Source organism: Oculina patagonica, chromosome 2 (genome assembly GCF_052425735.1).
Source record: "Oculina patagonica isolate OP01 chromosome 2, crgOcupat, whole genome shotgun sequence".
In the NCBI taxonomy this organism is placed as follows: Eukaryota; Metazoa; Cnidaria; class Anthozoa; order Scleractinia; family Oculinidae; genus Oculina; species Oculina patagonica.
In genome coordinates this window covers 41,184,557-41,203,331 of record NC_135759.1, presented here as the reverse complement: position 1 = coordinate 41,203,331, position 18,775 = coordinate 41,184,557, and the positions used below count along the sequence as shown (strand labels likewise).

Genomic DNA, 18,775 nt, shown 5'->3' with positions numbered 1-18,775 from the left:
AGGGAAGTAAGCTGGAGGGTAAGGGGAACAGGGGTGGCGCAGTTTTGAGAGCGCTCGCCTCCCACCAATGTGGCCCGGGTTTGATTCTGGCCAGGTGCCAAATGTGGCTTGAGTTTGTTGTTGGTTCTCGTCCTTGCCCCAACAGGGTTTTTCTCCGGGTTTCTGTGATTTTCCTCCCTCCACAAAAACCAACACCCCAAATTCCAATTCGACCCTGGATGCACGCACACGTCTTAACGAGCTCACGAGCTCTTCTGTGTAACGTGGGTAAAAAAATCACAACAATTACAAATTACAAGCGGCATTGTCCTTCTGATATAAACTTTCTTTATGGTTACCCAGCTTTTTGAAATGTCTTACAGTTTTTACCACATTGATTTGCTATGTGCATAAATCAGGTTTGGAAATGAGGTGAGCGTGGGGTACTCAAAGAAAATAAATTTGACGATGAAGTGCAATGCAACTGCAACACTGCCCCCTCCCCACCAAAAAGAGAACAGACAAAAGGAGAAAATACCGACTTCAAACGATCAGGCACTTTCCCATGTATTGAATTGCCAGGTTCTAGTTTCCTTACCGAGACTCAATTTTCTTGTCGGAGAGCCTTTCTTTAAGGAAGGAGTTGATTGGACGACCCGTAGCGGCTGACCACCTAAATCAGTCTTTCCTTGTTCACGCACTAGCTCAAAGGAGACCTTTCGTTGGCGAACAGAAGTGGTGTCCGATTTGGCTGATGAAGGCTTTGCTCTTCCTGTTGATCAAACATTCAGTGTTAAACATCTCATGTGGATTATTCCTGTTAGCTTTTTAATTCACTTGTTTGCAAAGCAGTTTACAGTACATGGAGTGTGCTAAAGGTAACCTGCAATCAGGCCTCCTTCATGTTTTTTTTTGTTTTTATTTTAAAAAAAAAAGGGCGGTTTTTTTTAAAAAAAAAAAAATTTAAAAAAAAAATTATTAAAAATTTTTTTTAATATTATATAAATTTTATATATTTTTTTATAAAAAAAAAAAAAAATACTTTTTTAAAATAAAAAAAAAAAAAAAAAAATAATAAAATAATTTTTTTTTTACTTTCTTTATGAATTATTAATGAGTTTTTTAAAGGTATTGGTAGAGGGAGGGGAATAGAGAAGAAAATATCACCCTCTTCCCCTACAACTATTCTGCCCACCCTGGTAATTACATTGACTTGGAAGTCTAAAAGAATGCCCGATTGCTGTGATGGCTGAGGTGTAAACTCGAAACACTCTTTCGTCGGCGGAATCAATGTACTGTTATATTGGTGAGATGTGAATTCTAGAGAAACAACATCATAACTGCCTACCTGCCTGCAATTGCTTTTAGGGGAGAAAACTGGCAACATCAGTTTACATCAATGACAAAACACACCCCACTGACGTTTAACCTTTCGTTGCACAATGAAATATCAACTTGCAAATTCTTCTCTGTCTATCATATATGATATCATCTATCATATATGATATTTGATTTCAATCAAGATGTTTTTCCTTTGATGATTATACCTTATTACCAACGTCTGTTGAATTTGTTTCCAAACCCAAAAAAAAACTATAAACAGGAAATAGAAATTTGTTATCAATTATCTGTGGGGATTAAGGAACAAACATTGCCATACAACTGGCAAATGATTATACGTTAGTTACCAAAACGTAATTGTTAGTGCAAAGGAAATCAATACGAAGATTGATCTCTCTGGCAAAGCAAAACATGATTATGGCTTGCAAAATTGATTTTGGTGACCGATAGAGTGCTCACGGCAAAAAAGTGCACACTGAATACATGTTAAAACTATTGATTTTATTCTATCTACATCTACATCTAGTCTGTCTACCTGACAAGAAATAGACTTTACAATGATACATGTAAGCATGACAAAAATTAATTAACATCTGTCACGCAACTCGCGTCACGAAATATTGGCCAGTGGGCATGTCACAGTTTCTCTACCGTTGTTTTACCGACATAGTCCACAACACAAAAACATGACTTAAGTGTGTTTTTAATTTTACCTCCTACACTATGCTGGTGTAACAATGTTAGATTGGTGAGAAATTAAGATTAAACTGATTTACAATAAATACTAAAATTTATAATGATAATCATGATATCCTTTTCAGTGAAGTGCTTAAAGTGAAAATAATAAAAGAAGTGACTGGCTTTCGTAAAACGTCAAAATTTACAATAAATATTAGTTTTCGCAGTGTGCATCGAACAAGAAAACTAACTCACAACTATGGCAGCCCTGTTTTCTGCTGTTTTGGGGTAGCATAAAACGTGGGAGTCCTCATCCAGAGGGACCGCAGTTAGTCGGGACGGGACAAAGTAGTCCTGGCAAAACAAACAAAAAAACAAACAAACAAACAAAAAAAAAACCAGCGGGAAAACTTTCGTTGCGCCGCCGATTTTTACCGAGTTATATTGTCCTACCCCGTCTAACTGCCCCTGGGTCTCCCAGAATGGGTATTTCTTGAAAGATAGGACCAAATTTACTTCCTTGATTTATCGCATGAAACAGAGACAACTCGTTTGCAAACAGCAGAAAAACAGACCACGTAATCTTTAATGTTGAAAAAAACTTTTGAGCAAGTAGAAAAAAAAATTGATGAATATCTGTCTTTCTTCCTGTCCCTAACACCCTGTTTATCACCTTCTTTCTCTAATGGCAGCAGTTCGTCTTGTTCCACACTGCTCTTACGCTGCTGCTGCTGTGGCTCATCTTCACTTGACTCGTCGTATTCATACTCCTCATCTTCTTCGTCAACGGCACACAAGTCAGTCCCATTTCCTGTTTCTATTAACAGTTTTCAAGGCCACAAGAAATGTTAAGCAGCAAGAAACAAGAAAAGCCAGTTTAACTTAGCGTTAATTTAAAGGGACTGTGTCACGGATTTTAGCCAAATTTAGGCACAGGAAATGGCCATCGAATTCGGTGAAATGTAAAAAATACCCTCTCAAAACAGTCAAGGAACATTTCAATAACACAGCAAATACAAAAGAAGGAACGGATGGCCATAAAGTGACGGAGATTGAAACGGATTGCAATATGGGTTTTGAAATATTGTTGGGCTGAACAGTTTTTAAAGTTACTCTCGTTTGCTTGTAACTTTAAATTATAACGCCCGGGAGACACATTTGGTCGCAATGTAATAAAGCTATGGTTTGGTTATTTGGATCAACAGGAGTAATTTCTTTGAAAACTAAATTTCAATGCAAGTATTTGGCAAAACTTAAAAAAATAAACTTAACTCAGCCGTGACACAGTCCCTTTAAGATTGCAGTATATATGGCAGTTTCACCTACATGCATATTGTAGGTTGTCATTGTGCAGTAATATTAAGAAATTATAGATCAATAAAGCTGGCCAAAGACAGGTTTTTATACATGTAGAACAGAATAAAGATGGAATAGATAGCACTAAGAAGGATATTTGTCAGGAACTGTGAACCGTTGACTTTACTTGCAAACCTTTCCTTTGACCATCATTGATTATGCCAGACTTAATCTCATCGCGTATAAATTTGTAATCCCATGCCGGGCCAAGTAAAATTGAGAATTACAAACACACGTTTACAAGAATTTGAAATTTCAGAAAACAGAAGTGATATAGCTTACAGTACAATTGTTATAAACCCTCTATTTTTTCTTTAAAAGATGGAATCCTGCATGTCTTGGCCAGGTCGTATTTGCTGTACAAATAGTTACTTTTTTGAGATTTTGTTAGAAACTTAAAACTCTTGAATAAAACTAAAAATACTTAAATCAAGTCAATCTTTTAATAAAGGAAGATTATTCGGAAAATTACCTATAGATCAAAAAACGCCGGTATACGACGTCTTCTTAAAATAAACAACTGGCTGGCTCTTTTTCACTAAAATCGCTCTTTTACATACTTCAACGATCAAAGTGCACTGCAAGCGGGACAGCTTTAAAGCAACGATCGCGGCCTTAATAGTGTGACCACTCTTAATTTAGTCACATTCTTCCGTCCAAAGATTTAATCCAATCAGAAGTCAACTGGAACCTGTCCTTGGCTTCTGATTGGAATGGTGGTTACACGAAAGAATGTGAACTTAACTTAAAGGTGGTCACACGGATTTTGGCGCGCTTGCTGTAATAGTTCTATAATAACACCGTATTTGCCCTACACTGCGAGCAGTTTCTACCTAACGCGCTATTTCGCGTTCGTCTTCAACGATCTACAAAGTTTTCTTAAGAGAAATGGAAATGATGCTCTAATCCAGTCTGCACGTAGCTGTTTTCCTAGTGCTTGGCGGAGTGAGGTATGGGGTGAATTAATAAAAAAAACCTGAGTGAATTATGAACTGAATTAAAAATCATAGGTTCGGTAAATTCTAACATTTCTGGATTTCGTATTTATCATTTGCCACCTAGATGAAGATGTTATCAAACCTATTGTGAAACCACCATCGTGGCACATGAGAGAATCGTGTAAGAGTTGTCTTGCTCTAGACGGGTATAACGTTTCCCTGTAGGTTCTCTTGAGGCTGAGTTTAATTAAAAAATATTTGGAGGAACCATTGTTAATTGAAAGCAACATTATCACTTTTATCATCAGAGCAGCTGCTGACTGAAGAAACACATCATACTCAATACTGTACAATCATAATCACCCCCAACCCCCTCCCCCCCTACCTTTCCCCACATACACACACAGTCAACTCTTTCAAAAAGAAGCTACAATCCTAGTCAAACGTATGGGACACTTCTTGGCCTTTTTCCACAGAAGGATCAATACAATTAACTTTCCCATCCTGAACAATATCGAGCGTCAGGAGTCAAAACCCTTGGTCGCCTTTGTATGGCGATTTTCGTGGATTTAAATAATTTTTATTGAAATATTGCACACAGAAAAAATTATAAAGAAGTGAACTTTCCCTTAACGTTTTGGCCACGGTTGAAGTAGGGAAAACCGTAACCAAAAAATGGTACAGTGAAGTTCAGTCTAACCAACTACCTAGCGAGGTTAATTTGCAAAGTCATGTGGACTAGTTTTTTAGGGGAAATTTCCAGCTGAATCAGACTTTTCCAATTGATTTCTAATCCCTGAATTTTCTATTTAACCGAAGCATCCTTGTATATTGAAGTTGTCTGACCCTTATGCAAGAACATTACTACCTCACAGACATACCTTGTGAAAACTTGCAAATGCTTAAATCATCTGGTGATTCACTGCTTGATGACGAGCAAGTAGTTGGAGAACCAGAAACAGAATGCGCCTTGCGTCGGGGACTTGCTGCATGTGGCTTTGAAGGACCTTCTTCAGCAATGGATGTTACTGAATTCTTCTCTTGGCCTCCCCCTTTTCCCTGTTGTACACCCCTCGTTACAGTGCCCAACATTGTCACCTCACTGTCAGATTTACACCTTCTGTCGACTCCATCGTGAACACTCGTTAGTTCGCTTTCACTCAAACTATTTCTATGTCTGGTCAAGAGTTTTTCTTCCCCAGAAGACTCCTCGATGGATGTGCCCGAGGACACAGCACTATCACTATTACTTGCACCCAGGGCAGAGTCTGAATAGTCATCGATTCCAATTGAACATCGTGGCCGTTCATTCCCGGCGTAAACAGTCTCATCAAAAGGTTTGTCATCATAAGGCTCAAAATCTCCACTTTCAAATGGTTCCTCTTCAGTGGAATTAATCTCTGGGCTCTGAGACCTTCCATCCTTGCTTTCAACAGTTTCCTGTTGTCTTTGTATTGTCTCAGACTGCCCTGGATTTGAGCTTGTGGTCACGGCAACGTCAGAAGAAGATTCTACGACCAGGAATGAGCTGTATTTGCAGTAAGAGAACTATCAGGCTCATCCCAACCTTGCCGGTCATCACCCAGCACTGTATTTTCATCGACTTTGTCCATCGTACTTCCATTTCCTGTGTCCATGGCACATCCAGGATATTTCATCTCTTCTTCACTACGTTTCCTGGTGGGAGAACTCCTAGTTAAGAACTCTGGATCATCCATAGTCTTTGCTCCAGGGCTGAAGTGCAGTTCCAAATGAAATCGATTCTCAGACAGAGGGTCAGCTTTAGGATCTTCATACAACAGAAGCACCAGCTGAGTCATGTAGTTCAACTCGGGAACTTCTGCCAAGAATTCTACAGCTCTCTTCCATTGATCATTTGGAATTTCCTACAAGAAAGATGTTTGTTTACACACTACATGAGTAGAGCACTTTTCACTTGAGTGTCGAAAGAATCCTTCATTTGCTTTGGTTTTGCATTACTACACTTAGTCATCGGTTTACAAACACTCGCGCCAAATTCTCATCAAATCAGAAGTCAAATCAAAACCAATTGTGACTCGTTCACACACGTTTACCTGCGCTATGTGCCGGCTACATGTATTTTCTTCGAGTTTTGATTGGTTCATTGGATGGTCTGTGTCTTTTGTGATTGGCCAGAGTGATTACTTTGGGTTTGGTTTATGACACTCAATCGAAAATTGCTCCACTATGCTAACTAGTGATTGGTTAAAAAATAACTTTTTCATCTAAAACCAATCGCGACTCGTGCGCTCGTTATCTCGCGCTTCCCACCGGCTACGTGTATATTTTCTTCGAGTTTTGATTGGTTCACTGGATTGTCTGCGTCATTTGTGATTGGCTAGAGTGACTACTTTAGTTTTTGTTTTACGACACTCAATTGAAAAGTGCTCTACAAAAGAATGGTGAAACCAGCTGCCCATACACTTCCAGCCCCCCCCCCCCCCCCCTCTCTTTTTCAATATTAAGTACGTAAATATGCAATAAGCTTAATCATGGCCAGAAATCGCAGACATTAGAGTCGGCAATTTTGATGCTCGTACATTGAGCGGTCACGAAAGTTGGTAATAGCCGCTGATTCAAGGCCTGACTTTGGGCTCAATACTCGACTATAATACACAAGAATGAGGCCTACATAGAGTAATATTTTGTGTAGTGGGAACCACTGGCCAAAAATATTGCACGTCAAAGAAACTGGAGCAAAAGAGCTTTCAAACGATGACTTTTGCGCCAAATTTGGCAAAGACGGCTAAAATATCGCAGTTCAAAGACACGGATTTTTGATTTTAACGTGGACTGCCGCCTGGTATTCTTTTCGACGTACGGGATTTTTAAAAGCAAAAACTGAAAAAGCAGGGCGAAGAAATCATCGGGTGAAAATTGGCAAATAGTACAACGGGTTCCTCAAACGATCGCGGCACTTGGGATATCCGGATTACGTTATCTGCTTGCGGATCAAAATCTCTTGGGATGCAAATATTGGATTTCGCCTCTGTAATATGAGCGTTGTATGGCCAAGCTTCGAAAATAAACATCGATGAAAAGCAGGGCCAGTAACATTTGTTGATGATAAACAACTAAATCAGAATAGCCGAGGGAACTTTCAAGAACTCGACCAGAGGGCGGCACTTTCCCGGTAAGCCAGAACTTGCTCTGTTTTATTTCTCTCATACATTTCCTTTGAGTGTTTGGCGGCCATATTGCTCATTAAACACGCGCGTGCGCCGTTGCGTTGACCAGAATTTCTGGCCATGGTTATCTAATGTATTATATTATGTACTTTTTTACTTCATTCCTTTGTTTATTATTATTATTTTTTCATCTACATTACTTCAGTCTGTGAAATCCTCTCGAATGCCACTCCAACAATAAATTTCATGATATGAATAAACAAATCCTATAGAGGAAAGATGGTTGGCCAGTCTATCTATACAAAACAGGGACTTCGACAAAACGACAGTAAACTGAATCTTAGGAACAAACTAATCACTGACTAATACCTTGCATGCTATATAATAATTAAGATATAAACTTACTTCAAAAAGCTTTCCGTATCTAAACGCATTCAGTACGGTGTGTACGTGGCTCTCGCTAGTGAAGTACAATCTTGTCCGAACATGACGATGAGGGGTCTCCACACTCTGTGAGTAACTACAGAGGACACCAAAAGATATCAAAATTTATTACATGGCAAACTGTTCCATGTCAAAATGAAGCATTCTGATTGGTTCCCTAAAAGGTCCGAACTTTGCAATATGGCCTGCTAACATGGAACACTCGCTAATAATTGTTAAAGGAGCTATGTCACGATATTTTAGGCAATTTAGGCACTGATCAACTGTTCATAGAATTAACTGAAATATCACAATAACGGCTTAAAACTGAAGAAGAACTCAATAGAAACACAGAAAGGCCAAAAAGGGGCATAGATGGGCAAAATTCAAGAAGATTAACACGAATTGGATTCGGGTAAACTTGAAAAACTTTGACCCGACGTTGTTCAAGTTTATATCAATTTGTATAAAAGTGTCATTTACAATGCTACAAAACCATCCGTGATTTTGCCAATGAAAGCCAATTTGAAGTTTTACTGTATAAATTAATGACAGTGAAAAAAGAAAGCGCAATAGCCATGCTTTTAAGTATAGGATGCCAAAAGTATCTAAGGACGTTTTTAAGTTTTCTTTTTTTCCTAGATCAATAACAGAGTGGAACTTACTGCCCGCTGACTTAGTGAATTGCAAGTCATTATCGAATTTTAAATTAAATTTAGGGAAGCATGTAAACAAGTAAATTGTAACTAAGTATTTTTATATCTAATTTATGCATGAACATTTTGTTTTTATTTTGTATCTATTTTTTATAGTTGATGTGATGTCTTAAGGATGTTATCAACTTAATAAATGTAGATGTTCAGATAATTACTTGGGATTAAGACGCGTGTGGATGTCGGACTTGTCAGCATGTCGCACGTCGCCTCTGATCTTCCTCAACAGTCTAACACACACTCTCTGCGCAATGGCTAACTTCTCATCTCTTGTGATCCCATATTCCTAAAACATATTTAGCATTGATTAAGCAATTAATAGTAATTAACCTAATTACTACCTTATTCTTACTAATTTTCGCGTGTACTTAATTTCGGGAAAATTCGGTAGCCGAATTTCGCGGGTATTAATTTTCCCCATTTTGTCAGTGTCTTCTGGATCAGAAAAAAAAAATCGTACAAACACTAAGAAACTACTCCAAAGGAAATATATATCAAGGTCTGGTTTGGTTCAACGAAACTACAAAGAGCCTTCAAACGTAAACTATGGTGACTGTACTAAAGAGATCTTGACCGAATTACAAGCTGAGAAAAACAGTGATCAGAGAAAGGGTGGTGAAAGATTTTTTCAAAGAATTTTCTGCTTTTCAGTAAAAGGTACTAAAATTGGCGAAGTACTCTCGCTCGTATACGAAATGCACCTAGAACATCAAGATGAAGGTATAAAGCAAATTGTGTTGAAGGAAAAGCGGAGCCCTTATTAGTTTTTAGTTTTTTAATATCACTTGTTTATAGCTTCAGTACACTGGCATAGTAATTTTTAACAAAACTGCACCACTATTTGTGGTTTCCATCTGTCTTTAGGCTTTTGAGTTTTTGAAGTGAAGTTCGTGACAGTGTCCCTTTAAGGAAAGATAGTTGCAGTCCTAAACATTTAAAATTTTAATTGTTTTGATATAAAATATGGCGTATTATTATTGGCTCTAGTCGCGCCTCTGTTGGCTGCTGGCGGGCTTCTGACCGGGCATGAATTCTCGCTCGGCGGTTTTTTGGTGTGGTAAGCTCTGCGCATTGCGGAACGACAATTCGACGTCTATCTTTCCGTTGCATGCGTCTTCGTGGGGGGCCACGGGCGCCCGTGTTTTTGATATTCTGATGCGCTGGCCATAATTCTTATTACCTCGTCCGTCGGTCATCAGGCACCCTCGGCGTTGAGTGCCTCGCTTCGCTCGGTCTCATCGCCTCGGTCTGAGTTCCCCGATGACCCACTCCGGTTAATAAGTAGTATTTAATTTTCGCATGTTGAAATTTCGCGCAATGTTTTTTCGCGCGTATTAAATTTCGCAATGAGGTTGGACACGGCTCAAATCTAGAGTCCACACTAACCAGTCTAAAGGCCGTCATGCCTGCCATCCAATAGCTTGCTTTGCTTATTTTAATTACTCACCTGTGGAATAACGATGTCTGCAAAAGCCTTGGCACATTTGTACAACTCCAGACTATTTTTGAGGCCCAGTTGACTAAATGTGGTCAATTACAGAATGAAAAAAAAAAATCAGTAATAATGTACTGCTACCGATTAACAATAATTGTCGAGCAAAATAATTAGAGTAAGAGTGATTTGTCAGTGGCAGGCAGATCAAACATTATAACAATTATTAAGCTTAGAAATAGATAATCTGACAAATCACAACATATTGGGATAACCGAGTTTGTTTTGCATTATTTTCTTTAGGAAGTGGGTAGCATGAACTGCCTTGTTGAAGTACAATGTAATCACAGAAGTTGATATTACCCCTCAGTTAAAAAATTAACAATTATTGGACAAGGTTGAACAAAACAAGTCTACACCTACAACTTTTTATCATTCTACTCAAGGACAAAGAGAAAATGTTTTTATTTTTTTTATTTTTCAGTTTATTATAACTTTGGCGTGATATTATCCCATTTTAAGAACTGAGTAAAGAGATCGATTATAAAGTAATGACACAATCCTCATTGTGAGTTCATTTGGGGAAAAGAAGCCCGAAAAAAAATTCAGGGCTTCAATGGGATTTGAACCAATGATTTCCAAAATATAACGATGCATTGCCCTACCAACTAGGCTAAGAAGCCACACATTGGGCACCAGGTCATTTTTGTGGGTTATAACAATGTAGTATCACTGCACTACACACAAGCAAAAATAATTCATTATTAATAGTTACGTAAATGAGATATCAGATCCTGTACCAACCTGTTATGTTGCACATCATACTTGATACAGTCGTAGATATCTGGAATAAGACTTATATCAAACTGCCCACTTTTCAGCTTGAAATCCTAAGAGATAACAAGATAAAATCTTGACTCACACATCTGTACATAGTTGATACACCGTTAACCCAACCGAGTCCAACTGGCCAATAATTCAGCTTAGTAATCTCACCTTTTCTAGTTTTGCCCATCTATGCATCATTAATTCAAGTGTTTCTTCATGGTAAAGAAATGGATCTGTGTATCACAAGAAGAAATTTAATGTTTACATGTATAAACTGCACGCTCACTGTGCTCAATCGGTACGCCATAACGTAAAGGCAAATATGTTCCTGCCTGGCCTTCCTGCCTACATGCACTCTAGAACCCTTCCTTATGGACACTTCTACACCGTAAATGAACGCCCCCTCTAATAAACGCCTCATGTCTAATCTTCAAGATTCACCTCAAAAACCAAGACAACGCTCCAAGCCTAAAATCACGAAATTTATTTAGTTTCTTGCTTGACTCAAGAGGCCAACGATGCCAACATGGTTGACTCTGATGACGATGAAGACATTGATATCGAACTTTGCATTACGCAGAATAGATTAGTCTCCTACTCACAAACTCTGTTTTCTATCTTACTCCACAAGCAAACTATGCGTCTTATTTGTTTCGTTGACATTGGTACAGTTAAAGTGAGATAAAGGCCTCACATCTATTGAACGCCCCTCCTAGGACCCCTTAAATTTAATAGACGCCCTGGGCATTTCTAAGATCATTTACGGTAACCAACCTTTTAAATTAAATTATAATACGGACACCTCCCTATTACAGACAGTTCATTTTGCCCAAAAGAGGCCAAAATTCATATAAACTCTACCTCTGTAATACGGACAGCTCCATAATAGGGATACTCATCCCTATCCCTTGATGTCCGTAATAAATAGATTCAACTGTGGTAACCAACCTTTTAAGACTAATGAGGTCAAGTCTTCAGGTTATCTGTTTCAACTACATTTTGTGTATCAGCAAATTGGGACACACTCCTACCTCTTGGATCGTAAACCTTCTGAGCGATCATATCCTTCAGTTGTCCTGTAAGATCATGCACCAGGTTATAAAGCTTCTCACACATTGTGTGGGGATTCTTGACAAAATTCATGGCATTGATCACTGAACGCGACTTGGTTGGTGCAAGCTGTAGAAAATAAAAAAGTCAATAGTAGCTTGTTCAAAAACTTTGCCATCCTCGGAGACCCAGGGGCAGTTAGTGGGGCGAGGGAAAAATAGCGCGAAACTGCTGGCAAAAATTGGCATATAAAAGTTGGAGCGACTGAAAGGTGCCCCTGGGGAAAGAGTCTTACCAGACCAGTTCAAAAAGCTCTCTGAATACTGCCTCCTGATTGGGCAGAAAAATCTTTTGTATTCCCTTTGTATTATTCTGCCCAATCGGCGACCAACCTGACTACAGTCCTTTTGGTGTGTTCTCATACGAAGTATGTACACAAAGCCAGTTCGCTGGCCATCTGTCTTGCTTGTTCGCCAAGAATTTGCTCGGGAAGGAAAAGTTTCGGCTAGTGCCTCCCTTGGTCGAAAACATCGAAAGTTTGACCGCCATGCCCGCGGAGAAACGGCAGATTCTTCAGATTGGGGTCAATCGCAGGTATCGTAACACTTGCATGCTGTTTGCAAGTTTTAAAAGTTTGTGTGCGATATGCTAGTTGCACTGCTGAAATAGCTGTTTTCAGATCTTTTATGAGAAGATCGATGACAGCTTGGTCGTTGATCGGTAACATTAAGACTGGTAAGACTCTTTCCCCAAGGGCACCTCTCAGTCGCTTCAACTTTTATATGCCGATTTTTCCCTCGCAGTGTAGCGCTGTTTTTACCCGCATTTTCGCGTTTCCCTCGCCCCACTAACTGACCCTGGGCCTCCGAGGATGAAACTTTGCAAAAAAAACATGTAAATGCTCTGTTAGTCAGTTGTGCGAGTTCATGAACACATTGTGCTTATAATCAATAATCAGAGATGACAAAAATTCTCTTTGGACACCTTCCAATATGTATTGTTTTTTTTTTCCTATTTATTTAGTACTTTCTTTCTTTGGTCTTCATTAATGGTTCCTCACCTGGTATACATGCAGATTAACTTATTTTTGACACATGGAGGCCAACTAGAAATTCTAACGGTTCACTTGGCCTCTATTCCCTAACTTAATAAAAAAATAATACATATAATTATAATATATATTTGAAAATATGAAAAGGCTTGTAGTTTTTAATTTGTATCAAAAGGGAGTTGAGGAAATAAATTGTTACGTTATGTTATGTTATGCAATGTTATGTTCTATAGAGTTCCAAAAGGAGCATTCCCTTTAAGTAAATAATTTTACAGACCTTGGCAAAATCTTCCTCTTTGAAATCCTCGTTAGAATGAAGAATTTCATGAAGCCTGTGTTTCACCCTGCGTAACCATAAAGTGATGAAGTTATCAAATAAATTTCAAATAAGTACACAGTAATTTATTGATCAGGAATATTTGTATCACTTCACTTGCAAAAATTTATGTAAAAAGGACAAAAAATTTAATTCTACCACATACTATCCTTGGAGTTACAACATGTTTTATTTCAGTCAAATAAAATTGAGGTTCAATGAAAGTCGAACCAATGCTTGTCAGTGGCACAATGTAATAGTCATGAAATATTCAGTCACTGAAACTGGGATTTACAGGGCTGTGGACATGCACTTTGCTGTTTAGCTGTGTGCTATTTTTATCGGTGACGAATTTCAGTAGCATCTAAAGCAATGTGATACATGTAGATGTGGACAAATACCATACAAGCATTACACTGAACCATGAACTTACTTTCCCAGAATCTTAGCGGCATCATTTGAGGTGTCTAGCATCTCTGTAGTGTTCTTATCACTCCGTACAAGATGTACAAGAACAGGAGTCAGTTCACCTTCAAGTGCAAGAAAACCCTACACATGGCAACACAATTCCCTGTTAGCAACCCTTTGATTAAACCAGTTTTTAGTCTCAAGAATGAATACCATAAAATGTCGGTTATAAGCCCCCCCGGTTGTAGGCCCATCTACCTGGAAACAAAACAATACATCCGATTATTTAAGCCCCCCCCCCCCCAGATATAAGCCCCCCCTTGCCAGATGACTGTACTGAACAGGGCTAAATGTTGCTTTATAATGCGTTTTTAACTGAAAAACGTATTTCAATCAACACCCCCGTGGCTCATTTTTGAAACCTTTTTTTATTCCGTGTATAAGCCCCTCTGCTTATAAGCCCACCCAAAACCCCTTACGAAGTTGTATAAGCCCAGGGCCTATAACCGGAATTTTACGGTGTACAATCTCATCCTTATCAAGAATGTGTACCGCTAAAGTTCTAAAGTTCTGAAAATTTGGTGGTACAACAAGTTAGCATCTGATATCTAAGCTGATAACTTTTTTTATTCTCCTTGCTTATTTATTTTGTACAATGTACCGGTATACTGATGTCACAGAAGGCTAAAAATGCCTGGCTTATTAATTTTGTCCTTGTTTTTTGCAAACACCGTACAGGTGAAATCTTCTTCAGCTGTTAAGCCAAGACCTTTGCCTTTAGACAGGTTTCCTTCTTATGGTAGAGTGGAGGAATTTCTTTCATTAAGAGCACCTGTTAGTTAATATCAGATTCTATAATTGGTGGGCCCAGTTGTTCAAAGGGTGGATAATGCTATCCACAGGATAAATCGCTATCCAGTAGAAAACTGTCATACAAAACCTTCTTCGCTACCACCAGATAGTAAATTTATATGGTGGATAACGTTATCCACACTTTGAACAACTGGGGCCTGGACTTTTCTGTTATTTTGTCACAGGCTCTTTTGAAAAAAATTATCATACAAAAGTTCTTGGAAATGTAAATTTAGTCACTGCGCTGAACGACCAATGAAAATAATTTAATAGCAAAATAAAACTTGCCTTGATATTCTTTTGCTGATAACTTGTAAAGTGCAAACCTAAATACCTTTGTAAACCTAAAAATTTAATTACCTTTGCAAATGCTGCAGCTGTCATTTGCACTCGTCCTTCATCTGAGGCATAAATCTTTAAGTCATGCCTGTATGTGCTGTGAAGTCGCAGTAAACCAATACCTGAAATTTTAGAGTTACTGTACTGTCCTTGGCCACCAGGGTACATGCTCCTAATTAACAGGAACAAAAAAAGCACACAAACAGCTGCTACAAAAGATATAAATTTTTAAGCAAACATTAGAATATGACATTATACTTCTGCACTGTCGATACTATTTTAACAATAGAGTGTATCTGTTGAGGAACTATCGGCTGATAGTTGCCCCGCGGAAATTTGATGTTCTTAAAACAAATATTAGCCCGAGAAGCGAAGCTTCGAGGGCAAATATGCTAGTTTTAAGAACATCAAATTTCCAAGGGGCAACTATCAGACCGATAGTTCCGAGACAGAAACACTCTATTGTCTTTATTGTTCACCACTAAATTTTCTTCCGCGCGCACATACAAAAACAAGCATCATGAATTATTTTTACTTTTGTGGATAAAAAAACTCAATTGAAAGCCGAAATTTTACAAACGAAACAAAACCAGACGAGAAACCCACTAAATGCAGTGAATTTGGTTGGGGTTTTTTGTCTGCAGGCAGCTTGTTTACAAAAAACAGTCATGAGCGGGCACTATCGATCCGGGCATTTTTCACGGGAGGGCACTACAGTATGCGCTGATAGTGCCCTCCGGCGGACGGGCACTATCGCGTCACGTGTTCAATTTAAACCAATCAGAATCGGAGAAAATTTAGTGGTGAACTATAATTTCTCACAGGATGGTGGAAGAAGCAGAGAGATGGAAAGGAAGCCTAATTGCTCATGGCCGGTTGATAAAGACTTGACTGCATTTTCAATACCTGAATGCACGTCCCAGCTGTAATGCCTGCTCCTTTCCCATTGTGGTCAATTCTCCGCCCCACTTGACAATCAACAACAAAGAATGGTCCTTGTCGACTGGAACTTCACTCTCTTTTGTTTCTTTACTTGTTTGAGTTTTGGCTTCCTTACTTTCCTTTCTCTTCACTTCTTTTTCATCTTTACCATCAACATGTTTGTTCTTTGATTCTTTTCCTTGTTTCTTTTTTCCACTCTTTTCATCCGATTCTGAATCCCCTGGTCGATTTTCACTGCTCTCACTTTCATTTCCATCTCGAGGTTTACCAAGGTATTTGAACTGAACTTTTCGGTTGATTCCAGAGAAATAACCATACCTTTGGAAAAGATGAAAACAGAGATAGATAGTTTCAGTGGGAAAAGAATGAGCATGAATGATACAAATTAGCAAAACACAAGAAACCTCAATATTGCCAAAATCTTCAGAACAGTTCTCTGCTATTGAGATACTATAAACCTCCGATCTGATTTAAAAAAAATTGGGCTTAACTTTAGCTAAAAGGTTCTTTTGGCCTGCTAGTATTTTGAGCTAGTGGTGCATATGTTGTGGTTTAAAAATCTTAAAACCATTTTGCTTTTTATTTCCCTTTGTTTCAGATTATGATTCATCATGAATTTGAGATGAGCTGTAATTGGCTATTTGTAGACTGTAAGTTGTTACATACATTGATCAAATAATTGGGTTTACATTCATGGTGGTAGGGTGGTATTTAAATTACCGGTAGAATTATTGGGTTTTTAGTTGTTGTTTTTTTTACGAGGGAGGAGGGGGGGGGCTATTTTTGGGAAGTTTTGTTATGTTAATCACAATTTCACAGTAGAGGGCCATGTTAGTTGTGTCAGTCACTGCATTATCATTTGATGAACTTACATCTCCAAAACACTTTTAAGTTGATGGATTTTGTTAGGACTTTCAAAGACTGGTTTCCCTTCCTTGATATCCGCAAGCAAATCTCTGGCAATATTCAACACCTCCTGTAACTGAGTTGGTCTCTTCAACTTGAGCTTGTGTTCATCAAAGCCATTGTACTTCTTAAACAGTTCAATAAATCTGCCAATGAAAGGTTAAAGTAAGCAGTTAGTAAACATGCGGTGCCTATAATACATCTGGGGTATGTCTGTCTTTGCATTTGTTTGGTAGGAACCTTCACTCCGAAATGCCAGAATGTTATGTATCATACAGCATCAATATTGAACTCAGTTAATTTGAATTCCTCACTAACTTGAACTAAATTTTCTCTTGATCGTATTACTAATTTTTACCCCAATAATTCAAATTCTGGGATTTGCAACTCACCACAGAGGCCCATTGAATCTTTATATATTGAAAGCTAGAAAAAATATGTACGAACCCTGACGACAAAAGTGAGCATCAATTGAGTGTACAGGGCTGCAAATAACAGTCGGTCATCGGACATTGGCCGACCAAAATTTGCTCATGTCCGACGAAATCCCAAGTGTGGTCGGACATGATGTCCGGACAACTTTTTGATCGTAAATCATTTTACGGCAACGATGAATAAAAATCTGTCTGACCAGAATTTTGTTTTGTCCGACCAAGATGGTGTCTTAGTAGGACATAATGTTCTTTCAAGTGAAAAAGATTATTTGCAGCCCTGGTGTACATGTATCTGAGTTACATTCACAGTACTGTATAATTGTAAGAATGCATAATCATGTTACAGTTTTGCACAATATAAGTTTAATTTACACTGTACTGTATGCTGAAGTGCTGCAAAATCAGAAAACCATTAATTAATAACAAAGCAAATTGAATAGTCAATAGACCCCGATAACTCAAACAGTTTTTCGTTTCCCTTCAGAGTTCGGGTTACCGCAGTTCTATTGTAAGTACGTTTTGCGCTTCATTTGTGCTTCATTTGTGCTCTGACACAGTACAGTATATTACAAGGACTTATCAGTTAAGACAGGTCCGGATAATCTGCGAGCCAGCGAGCCATGCGAGCCATTTCGGTTAGCCTAAATAGCACATTGGTTAGCCTAAATAGCACATTGGTTAGCCTAAATAGCACTTCAGTTAGCCTAAATAGAACTCTGGTTAGCCTACAGTTAACTTAGGTAGCTGGCAGTTAGCCTTTTATTGGGATTAGGGATTTCTGGCTCGCATGGCTCGCGAGTCATGCGAGCCATTCAGATTAGCCTAACCTAAATAAAATAAATATGCATGTAATTGACCACTCCCCGAATGGGGCTTTTCAGGGCCAATGTAAACTAACTCTGAAACAAATATTGTAAATGAACGAAACATGATTAAGAATCCCAACTGGCAGGAGGCAGACCAGTTGGCTATTTACAAGCGTAGCCGAGGAGTTGAATTCGGGGCTACCGAAAACAACACCAGCTAGTGGTCAGAACGGGACTTGAACCCGCGACCTCCGGATTTCAAGTCCAGCGCTCTAACCACTCGGCCACGCTGCCTCCTCTAAATAACACATTGGTTAGCCTACATAGCACTCCGGTTAGCCTGAACAGTACTCTGGTTAACTTACAGTTAGTTTAGGTAGCTTGCGGTTAGCCTTTTATTGGGATTTGGGATTTCTGGCTCGCATGGCTCGCATGCCTCGCTGGCTCGCATATTATTCTATCTCTGTTAAGATATGTACCTTACCTTGGGTGCCTGACTTCCATTTTCATCTTCTGTTTGGGAGTTCGGTCACCATGTCTGATGATACCAACCACACACCTTAGCTCCAGCATGGTACCTTCCAGAGCTTCAACAGCTGGAATTTCCTCTTGCACATCTAGATTGTAGGGCTTATACAACTGAGGAGCTAGTTCTTGTACAACAAGACTCATCAACACTTGTGCAGCATCATCATAGTACTTCTTGGATGTTTTCACAAAACTAAAACCATTCACATCACAAACATACGACTTGCCATGGGTGCGTAGTAAGTCACAACCACAAACTGTTTGCTAAGAGGAAAGTGAAGCAAAGGGAAAAATTTGGCATATTAA

The 18,775-nt window shown here is 38.8% G+C and overlaps 1 protein-coding gene and 1 long non-coding RNA gene across 2 annotated transcripts in view; both read right to left on the bottom strand.

The window, feature by feature from the left end:
• LOC144644721 (inositol hexakisphosphate and diphosphoinositol-pentakisphosphate kinase 2-like) overlaps positions 1–18,775 on the bottom strand; it is a 28,565-nt gene that overhangs the window by 1,747 nt on the left and 8,043 nt on the right. The window contains 16 exon segments of the mRNA XM_078504244.1: positions 578–751; positions 2,672–2,815; positions 5,174–5,825; positions 5,828–6,178; positions 7,847–7,961; positions 8,736–8,863; positions 10,025–10,097; positions 10,814–10,899; positions 11,006–11,070; positions 11,869–12,016; positions 13,216–13,282; positions 13,688–13,803; positions 14,875–15,025; positions 15,760–16,113; positions 16,668–16,847; positions 18,426–18,733. Of these exon segments, the coding sequence (XP_078360370.1) occupies positions 578–751; positions 2,672–2,815; positions 5,174–5,825; positions 5,828–6,178; positions 7,847–7,961; positions 8,736–8,863; positions 10,025–10,097; positions 10,814–10,899; positions 11,006–11,070; positions 11,869–12,016; positions 13,216–13,282; positions 13,688–13,803; positions 14,875–15,025; positions 15,760–16,113; positions 16,668–16,847; positions 18,426–18,733 (3,112 nt within the window).
• Positions 4,359–5,163, bottom strand: LOC144644724 (uncharacterized). The gene is made up of 2 exons (XR_013569184.1): positions 4,623–5,163; positions 4,359–4,520 (listed from the first exon to the last, which is right to left on the bottom strand). It is a non-coding gene; the product is annotated as an uncharacterized LOC144644724 (long non-coding RNA).